The sequence below is a fragment of the Limulus polyphemus genome, unplaced genomic scaffold (assembly GCF_000517525.1).
Source record: "Limulus polyphemus unplaced genomic scaffold, Limulus_polyphemus-2.1.2 Scaffold1311, whole genome shotgun sequence".
In the NCBI taxonomy this organism is placed as follows: domain Eukaryota; kingdom Metazoa; phylum Arthropoda; class Merostomata; order Xiphosura; family Limulidae; genus Limulus; species Limulus polyphemus.
Window position 1 is genome coordinate 179,747 of NW_013666921.1, and position 11,207 is coordinate 190,953.

Here is an 11,207-nt window from a genome sequence, read left to right on the forward strand (position 1 = left end):
AGCCCTCGTGTAGCTTTGCGCGAAATTCAAAACAAACAAACAAATATCGTTATAGTTCATGTCGACATGTCTAGTCATGATCTATCTGATGAACGCGTATCTTGAAAAGAGCCCTATAGCGTAGTTTGTATTGCAAAGGGCTCCATCTAAGTGTGCTATATCTAAAGCACAACACTCCTCTGTAGAGTCTAGTCGCACAAAAATACATAGGCGTTGCGTCCTACAACTTTTCCGGTATGTATTCGTATGGAATATCATGAATACCCGTTTCATTCTCCATCTGCTTAAGGTACGCGACTACTGAACTGGAGGTATGACTGGAAGATGTATGCAAATGAACCAATACCCTGTTCGCCTAGTTTTCAAACAGAGATTCTTCTTGATTATGTTGCATGCTGTTGCATGGACAGCTTTTGCCAGTGACCTTTTTATTTGCAGATTCTCGCCTATTACAACACGCCGCACTTTGTTTAGCATAGCTGAGGTAAGTCTTGTTGTAGATCTTTTTCTGGATGGTTCTGGTTCCCCAAGTTCGTGTATATTCCTTTGTTTACTATAGCTGAGGTAAGTCTTGTTGTAGATATTTTTCTAGATGGTTCTGGTTCTACAAGTTCATCTGTATTCCTTTGTTTACCATAGCTGAGGTAAATTTTGTTGTATATCTATTTCTGGATGGTTCTGGTTCCCCAAATTCATCTATATTCCTTTGCTCACCATCGCTGAGGTAAGTCTTGTTGTAGATCTTTTTCTGGATGGTTCTGGTTCCCCAAGTTCATCTATATTCCTTTGTTTTCCAATGGCAATAAATACAAGAAATTTCCCATCTTGGAAAGTCTAGATCTTTTATCCAATTACACTTTTATGATCTGAGTGCATGACAATCCTGCGCCGGAGAAGCTATTAAATACCATTTCTGAAAGCATCAAATATTCGATGGTATCACACGGCAAACAATGTCAAGATGCAGTTTTGATACACTCCGTTCCACCGCGACTTTATATCGGCTGTGGTGTCACGTGACTTGCTGATTTGCATATTAAAAATCATTTTTAACATAATGTATTCAACCCTTTGTAGAAGTAACAAAAATAAAATTGGAAGCTAAACGTTATCGTTATCTCTGGACTAAATATAGCCATCAAGAAGAGAAAAACTAAAGATTAGCATATAGCATGCTTCTTGAGTCAATAATGCAAAAAAATCCGACACGAAAGGTTAACAGTAATTCTGTAAAAAAAAGGGACATGAAAAGAAGGGGGAAAATGTAGCAACATTTGTAGAATCGAAATTCAGTTTGTTAAAAATAAAAATAAAAAGTTTACATTTTATTTTGACCATTAAAACGAAGAGAAGGAAGACCTTCTAAATAAATGTGTGAAATAATAATTATTTAAGCATTATTAGTGAAATGGTTCTTGCTAATTAATTCTTTCTAGATAAAATGAGCACAACAATGAATTATTGTTACTAGATCATTATTTTATACAAGAATATTAAGAACAACATCATGAAAAACTTGTCCTTATATTTGAGAGAAGATTTGTTATTAAAGAATCACACTTTGCTCACATGTGACTCACTAACACTTAACTTAAAAATGTTGAATCAAAATTTTTTGCAAAGAAATAGGTTTGATGTGATGTGTAGTTTCTTAATCATAGTTAACCTAGCGAAATAATCCTATTGTCCTAAGAAGCCGGGATTTCTTGACCCCATTTTAGCAGGGTCAATACTGACTGAACGTTATACAGACGGTGCCCTTTAACTAGCCTGGCCCACCAGTTATTTCTGCTTAAGAAAGTTTGTTTTTTAGAACAAAGCCACACTGGATTATTTGTTGTGTCCACCGCGGGGAATCGAACCCCGGATTTGAACGTTGTAATTTCGTAAATTTACCGCTGTCCCATCGGGGGACGCTTAAGAAAGAAACGGCAATGACAAAGTGTAGTATAATGAACTTCCGTCCCAAAGTGACAATTAGTGTATTTAGTATAATGAACTTCCGTCCCAAAGTGACAATTAGTGTATTTAGTATATTGAACTTCCGTCTCAAAGTGACAATTAGTGTATTTAGTATAATGAACTTCCGTCCCAAAGTGACAATTAGTGTATTTAAGTCACTTCGTCTCTGCATTTGTTCCGCGTTCTTTCGTGGCTGTGTAGTAGTTTTAGTTGTTAAAATTATCTTATATTACACAAATATTTGAAGTACTTATTATAGAGACGATGTTTATCGAGTAGCGTACCCACAATGCCGTTAATAAATGTTGTATACGTCATATGTATGCTGTTACATATATAAAGTGGTCAACATTGCTCCAAATCATTGTTCATTACCATCGAAGACAGAAGACATGCAATCAATAACATAATTACGAATTTAACTCAGTTCGACTGTTAAAACACGATAACATATTTAGCACACATATACATTTTTTAACAACAAATATCAAACTTCAGCTTCACAGAGTGATAAGTTAAGACTCGGGAAAGAATCCCGAACCTCTGTCATGCCAAGCGAATGCGTTATTAATTAAATTAAAAGGCAAATTAACTCTCTGGCAATTCCTATACAGTAACAAGTAAGATACTTTTTAATAACCTTGATTACATGGATACTATATCCCTCCCTCACCCCAAAAAATCCTGTCGTCAGATCTAATCTCAAGATTATGGGGCAACCTCTAGCTGGCCACAATTCTTTTCGTGATTATCCAACTTTTGCATGTTCCGGGATCGAACCCGATACTTTTCGCACTAGAAACAAAACTACCAACTGCCCGTGACATTTTCTAACAACTCGGTATTTGTTAATATAATCCTTGTTCCTTCTAACAGAGACTGGTATAGCAAACTTAAGTATGTGTATATCACTAGGATATATCCTAGATGTCAAGTTGGGTGACAATGCGTGATAATTGGGATAGACCGAACGACAGAGAAGTAAAATATACAGAAGAACCTACCTGATATCTGTTGAGGATCTTGGACACACAACCATGAGACACCCGCAACTGTCGACTTATCACACATGGTCTGATTCCAGCAGCAGCCATTTCTACAATCTTCAAACGAATATGATTGGGCAGTGGTCGGCCGTTGATGAAGACTCCACCTAGCTGGTTGACCCTACCTTGACCTGTGAGTAAAAGTGCTTGACAGTTAACACTACCTTAAAAATAACACAGACAATGAAACCACTCATCAATTTTATACTGGTTCACACGCCGAAAATAAAAATTCAACATCCAACGTTACATAGTCTCACAGAACAGTGAAATTAATACGTCTAAAATTCACGAATCTTCACGATCTTGTGCTGTGCATGAAGACTATAAGAAAAAATCCTCTTCCACCCAGCCACTAATGTTTTATGTGACTAATTAAATGTCCTGTACCACAAAAACTGTCTAAATAATATATCAAACCCCGTTGGGCAGCGATCTGTTATTATTCAGGATGATTGTTTAAAATGCATCACACTTTGAAGCTTTTCCAGCCAATTCGAGATAAAATAACTGATCTAAGTGCCTACGCATTGCACAAAGTGCCAAAATACGTATAATGATAACGGTTGAACATAATCTATCGTGTGCTTTGTTTGATCTTTATGTGTAGTCATTCTTGGGATCGAATGTTTCGCTATTGTGCAATCTATGACATTCAGTGAATTAAAAAATAATAATTTCACGCACAGAATAAAACACGGGTTTCTTTTGTAATTTATTGTTTGCTGTAGCAGAAGAAATTTCGAAATGCCGGCTAAGGTTTCAGAAACAAAGATCCACTTAACATCTTTCATGATAACGTTTATAAACTGTAAGAGATCATTTCACATGGTTAGCGGTCCTTAATAAATATTCGGTCAAAGAATACGCAAACTCTCATTGTTGAATATATTTAAATGTGTATATTTAGTCGTCAGATTTGGAATTTCTTTATTTGCTTTCTCAGGTTGCGTATTTTTTTAATCACTTTTAATTCTATTTAATTTGTTAATTGCTTTAAATGGAGCTACTGCTCTATATACAATGGTAAATCACGTGAATATAACACGCTTTGTCTGTGACCTTTCACCTTTCCAATGATAAAGTACTCATTACTTCAACAAAGTTACGCACCTGACTCTAGTAAATTATCGTTATAGTTTTTATGTATCTAAATATATGTTTTATATATATATTATAAAATTGTAACTTTGTTTATTATGACCACTTGTCTTTCCAAAAATACTTACAAGAAACATTCAGAGATCATCTGCACTTGAACGGGCCTTGAGACTGGGCATTTGATGTGCATATGTACTTGTAACGCTTTTAAACGACCAGAGGCGATAATGCTTCATTTACAGTTCTTTCATTTACTATTCGGTAGTCTTGAAAGTGTTAGGGGTTGGTCCTTAAATCCCCAATCGTCATTACTTTGAACCCCCGTATGTTTGAGCCGTGAAACGTGTTAAATATATTAAGCCAGTTTTTATTGCTTGTTTTTCTTCTTCTGAAGTCGTAAAGAAGACTGCTATTGGACAAGAAAACAAAAAGGAACGTAGATCCAAAACCGTAAAGTTGCAACGATGTATCGACAAATTTAGCAGCTTCTTTTAACCACGGTCAAAGGTTGGACAAAGGGTCATTGTAACTATAAATATTTATAATATATCGACAAATTCAGCAGCTTCTACTAATCACGGTTAAAGGTCGGACAAAGGGTCATTGTAACTATACATATTTATGGTTTTTCTGTTATTAACTTTAAGCTATTCTTTAAAAGCAGTTTTTTTTCCCTATTTTAGCTCTTTTCAGAACTTTCTGATGAACAATGCTATTATTAGAAGATAAACAAACCATCACAATAGCTAAATATAGACATATTTATTCACTGGCAAAACTTCCAAATGTCGCTTTAGTTTTCGTAAACTTAAAGCCAATAACTACTCTTGTAGGACATCATACATGCTACGCGTTTTTCTGCAGATTTTATAACTAAGTCGAGGATTTTCATCTAATACCCATTATACGGAATATATTTCTTGTTAAGTTCGTAAAACACTTTCTTTGTGAGAATATTTTAACGTTTCTGTGTAATTACGTATACACACGTTTCGGAGCTTTGTTAGTGCACGACAAGAAACTTGTGGAGGATTACTATGGCTGGTATCAATGGATATATATATTAGATCTATCACAGGTATATTATACTTTCTATGGCTATACATGCACAATCTTTACATCTATCACAAGTATATTGTACTTTGGTCTATTATATTTCATATGGTTATAAAAATTAACATTTCTGAGCGGGTGAAAACTGAAACCGAGTGGATCTCAAACAAATACTTTAGCTAATTAGACAATCTTTTTTGTGCAGCTCAGAATCAGTTTATTTTGAGAAGTCTGATATGATATATAAATGTGTAAGGGTTACACGCCATCTACTGATACTACGTTTTGTTTCTGTATAAAGTGAAAAGTGGAATCGATCAAAATTAGCCAAGTGGATCTGCTTTCCAAGCAGATGTTTTTGTGCACTGGATTTATTGGATTCAACATTTCACCGTTTTCATTTCGAAAGAACGGAATTTTGTCAAACTATTTTACACCATAAGTGAACCTGTTGGTTTTTAAGAATCAGGAGTCTAAGTTACTTAGAAATAACTATATGTTGGGGAGGTTATCTGTGTGGCTAACTTAATTACATTAATGTAAAATTACATAAAGATAAAATCTTATCTCCGTCAAAACGCCATCTTGAGACGTTTATCTTGATGGTGTATACGAGATAAAACGGGTGTTTCAAAGAATGAATGAGAATACATATGTATTAAATTAGTTTCTATAACGGGCGTCTGTCCTTTTGGTACCTTCTCATTTAACTTCTTTTCTTATCACGCTGCTATTTTGGAAACGTCCACAATAAACTCCGCCCTTAAGATTTAGGCCTAATGAAAAATTTTCACAGCTTGCATTTTACTCATACAAGCATAATAAAATCTGCCATAAAAGGTTTATTTTGCTTTCAAAACTGAACACAAATTTTATTACTGAATGACAAAAAAAAAGCTTCAATACGGGAAAACTTCTAGTGTTATGTTTATTAAATGAAGTTAATTAATGCTTTATACAACAAAAAAACACGCCAAAAAATTAGACACTTTGAAATACAGTTAGTTAACTATTGTGATACTCATAGAGATACGGTCTAGTCTAAATTTTCTTTTACAAATAACAGTTATAAATAACTATAGTCTCTAATAACGTTTTCACCTTGAATGAGAGTTAATTAACACTCATTAAGAGAAACAGTTTAATCTGATGTTTCCTCTTCGAATGGCAGTTAATTAAATCTTTAGTTTAGCAATCACCTCGTATCTACATATTACACATTAATCTTGTTGCACTCTATCTGTTTCTATACACATTACAGTTAATACATTTATTTTAACTGCTTGACAGAAGAGGAAATAAATAACATTAATGGAAACAGTATTCGCACTGTGTAAAGTATTATCATAAGTAATACTATAATTTTTATGTGAATAGGTAATAGGTATGGTGATAAATCAAGATATGAAAAAAAATCAACGTTTTACACTACGAAAATATTCTAATATAAGGATACAAACTCATATTTGGTTCTATACTTTGTGTTTAAGCGCAAAGCTGCACAACTGGCTGTGTAGGCTTTGCCTGCTACGGGTTTTTAGGGTATGAGCTCTAGCTTAGGAATGAGCCACTGAAAGAATGGGTCTACACAAAGTAAATACTTGTTTATGTTTTGTTGGTATACATTACATGTTTTGTAAACCATATCATTTTACTCAAAAGATATGAAAATATAACTTTACAAGGGACAAGGTTCGTATGGTATGTCTCTCACAGATCTAATTATGTAATTTCTTCGTTCAATATGTGTCATCTATCTTCGGTTTTGCGACAGATGGAAATGAAGTGTGTGCATGTGTACATACAAGACGGTACGGAAGTCGTAAGAAGTTCCATCCATTTAATGTTCAGAGTAAATAACGTGGAAAATATTTGTTCTACTATGACGGACAGGTGTACATAATATTATTCACATACCTAAATTAATTTAGGTTACTAATTAATGTTAGGTAAAGTTAAAAAGGACTCAAAACGTCATAGATAAAGGTGTATTAATTATCCTAAGTAATATTGTAATACCAATAACAGCCCGATGAATGCTGTACTGTTGTTACAGCTTTTATTGTTGGGAAAGTTATTTTGGATTATTCGGTAAAAGACAAGAAGAAGAAGAAAACGGTTTTACGAACTAATTCTAGGCCTAACTTCACAGATAACACTAACCACTCATTTTCTTGCTAACATCTCGTTCGCAAGGTACGCCTCACACCTCTAAAACAAACGATAATTTACGAAGTTGAAGTAACAAATAAATTTACTAACAAACTCGTTAACTCAGTAATAAAACCACCACTGTAACTGACTCACTAATCAATAAAAAATCTAGTTTAACTTGCATTTTATATCATATCTAATCATCAAGACACGTGCTTGCCATCTGACGTTAAAACCTCTCTCCAAGAAAAAAACAACAAAAAAAAAAACATAAAAAATGTCTAACTTTAAACCAAAATAAATGTTAGATATAAAGGACTGTTTCAATTTAAATATAGTACCAGTGTTAAATTTAGATATTTTTACAAGCAATAGTTTATCTCAGGTTTGTTTACATAACTGTGTGAACCATACATGTGTAGTTCAATTCTTGTGAATTGGCGCTTGATATATTATTGCGTCATGTTACTAGAACCTTCTAAGTTTTTCTCGAGTATTATTACATCATAATATCTTTAATGTGGAATTTCTAGGCCTCGTTCGGGCTATTTATGAATACGCGATCAAAATGTAGTTCAAGTAAGTTAGTTAGAGATATAATGGGATAGATCTAGAATGCATGTTTGTGAGTTTGGCCATAAAGAGCTTATACTAGCGATTTATTAAAGTGAAATTATCACAGATTGTACTCCAATAACTTGTCTTGTCAAATGGGTTTCAAAGTAATTGAACCAGCCTGTGGGGACTTTGACGAAAAAGAGGCAATTATTTAAAGCTTTGGATACAACTATGGTAACCAATGGTTATAGTGGTGATTCTAAAATGGAATTATCAGAGAATGTATTGTAATAACAGACTACGAAAATATAATTCATCTTGTTAAAGCATGTTCTAACGTAACTGAACCAGCATGTGCAGACTTTGACGAAAAAGTGACAGCTATCTACAGCCCAGGATAAAACTCTGGTGATTAATTGTGTAACGAACATTTGCATATACATTTGACTTGTTTAATATTGTTACGACAGGGGTCACTTGACACTAGTAACACGTCATATTCTCGAAGGTTCCTGAATGCTCGAGCGTTTACTAGATTTCATATAAGATGGTCAAGACGTGACGGCAACAATGCTATGTAATTGAACTGCGGACAGAGAGAGACATATTGTTGAGTCGAGCACGTGAGTCGTTCGTTGTGAATTATAGCGTTTGTTATAGCGTGACTGTGAAAATTAAGTGTATTGCAAAATTGTATTCAGAAAGAATAAACCAGTTTCATTTAAGAGAGGACTTGTATCGCTAAAGTTCCATCGGAAAGAATTTTTACGGAAAATTAACTAACGAACGGAGGCATAACAATATATTATATAATACAAGTGGACTGTGTGCTGTTTGTTTATTTTTGAAATTTGTCGCCAAAAAGTCACAGACACCTACTGTAAAAAATCCGACCTTATACAAAACCTGACAATAAAAAACAGCCTTCATGTGCCATAAGTCAGTAGGAGTCCAGCACATGGTCTAGGCAAGGTTCATGTCAGATTGAAGAAAAACATTAGCAAACTAAAGAGGGTATATAAATATATAATTATAAATCTATATATAACCAGCAGTTTTTCCGGTACTAGATTTAAGTTTATGTTACCATTGAGGACCTAAAGGAGGGGTGGTGGTGGTTAGTTCCCATATGGCCTAGAACAATATGATTGCAATTTCTATGTTAATTCAAACTAGTAATTACAACAATGCAAATATAATTTCGGTTCATTTGCAATTAGCTCTGTAATATTTGGGCTAAGGAAGTCGCTGCTATTCTTGTTATAGGTATAATTGTCTAACTGATAATTTTTCTAATACGAGGCAGTAATTTAACCAAGTAAAGTTAATTTCCTGATTAAGGACCAATTTCCGTTTCTTGAAGGCCATCAAGTACAAAAACAAAGTATATTATCAAAATACCTCAAACTAATGATACTGTCTGTCATCAATGCATTCAATAATTTTCGACCTCGCGCTCCTTAAATACTATCTTCACAGACTACTATTTAGTTGTAATAAAATGTGTCACAACTGTTATTTTTTGAGATCTATACACCCTTATTATATTTACCTATAATTCTTTCTCAGATGAGTTACTTTTCGTGAAATTCCCTATTTTTCTTGTTAGCAACAACATTCAGTCTACACTTTTCGCTAAAATATATATATATATATTTCCCTTTGATAACTAGAAGCTTTTAGATCATAACAAGCAAATTCGTTAATATGCATATTCATAAAATTTCACAGAGCTATCGTACACAAATGTGATGTACGTTTGGGAATTAAACTTGTTATATAAAGTCGGTGTAGAACTTTAGACAACCTGGCCTTAATTACGTGAATCTAGATCAAATCCTCAAGCACAGCTGTTTCTTGCTGCGTTTGAAGAGCTGCAAACGCAGGCAAAGATCAACATTTACTTTTGAAATGACAGGAGAACAGGCATGAATAATTTTGATGCCAAATTTCATTTCGCAAGAAGGATATCCTACATTAAATTGTTAAGAATTAATCACACTGTCATTCACATTTCAAAATGTGACGTAACTTAAAAAATAAAAGTGTAGATTTAACGTATGTTATTGTTGAGCGGCTCTTAACATGACTGACATGCTCAACAATTACTTTTATAGTGGGTGGTATAAGTAGCTCAGAGCTTTGGCTCTGAATGAAACCAAGAGTGCAACACAATTAACCTTTATAACGTCCATGAAATAATTTAAATTGATAGATTAACTTAAATTTTTCCCGTCACTGGGGACGGGTACTTTTGTTTGTAACCAATAAAGCAGTGTATTCTGGAAGCATTAACTTTTCGTCCTATAAAAACCACATCTCTTCTCTATGAAGCTTAACTGGTCATGTATTTTAAGCGATTATTTTGAGAAAACTAGATTTCTTAGATATGAGTTTTAAGCTATTTGTTTTCAGTTATCTGGGATGTCTAGAATAGCATTAACTTATGTCTCTTTACGCCTATGTATCTACGTAAAATGTGTGACTGGTATAATCGCAATCTCGGTTTGTTAAATGATCGAATGTTGCTTAAGTCAAGAGCCGTGTATGGTTACATTTTAAACGACAACAGCTCTGCCAACATTTATCCACAAAACCAAATGTAGTAATAAATAGTTTCCTCCAACAACGTATGTCAAGATATGTATATCTATGTTACTGAAGATAATGCATAAACATTTTGTTATAAACCCTTGTAATTACTTATTGAGTTAGCTTCTTAATTTCAGATGTATCTTATTGGTAGTAAACTCATTAACCTAGTTTGCAGGAATACTCATTTCTCTCCATTTCGTTGAACCGGAGATCAATTTCTGTCATTGCTACTGGCAACCTTTCCTGTTGAACCGGTGATCAATTTCTGTGAGATACTACTGGCAATCTTTCCGTGTTGAACTGGGGTTCGATTTCTGTGAAATACTACTGACAACCTTTCCTGTTGAACCGGTGATCAATTTCTGTGAGATACTACTGGCAACCTTTCCTGTTGAACTGGGGATCGATTTCTTTGAGATACTACTGACAACATTTCCTGTTGAACTTGGGATCAATTTCTGTGAGATACTACTGGCAACCTTTCCTGTTGAACTGGGGATCAAATTTCTGTGAGATACTACTGGCAACCTTTCCTGTTGAACTGGGGATCAATTTCTGTGAGATACTACTGGAAACCTTTCCTGTTGAACTGGGGATCAATTTCTGTGAGATACTACTGGCAACCTTTCCTGTTGAACTGCGGATGGATTTCTGTGAGATACTACTGGCAACCTTTCCTGTTGAACTGGGGATCGATTTCTGTGAGATACTACTGGCAACCTTTCCTGTTGAACTTGG

At 34.3% G+C, this 11,207-nt stretch overlaps 1 protein-coding gene across 1 annotated transcript in view; it reads right to left on the minus strand.

Annotated features, from left to right (window-relative positions):
• Positions 1-11,207, minus strand: part of LOC106463045 (protein gooseberry-like) — a 73,928-nt gene that overhangs the window by 55,213 nt on the left and 7,508 nt on the right. Inside the window, exon 2 of the mRNA XM_013923016.1 lies at positions 2,967-3,139. Within this exon, the coding sequence (XP_013778470.1) occupies positions 2,967-3,139 (173 nt within the window). The remainder of the gene's footprint in view (positions 1-2,966; positions 3,140-11,207) is intronic.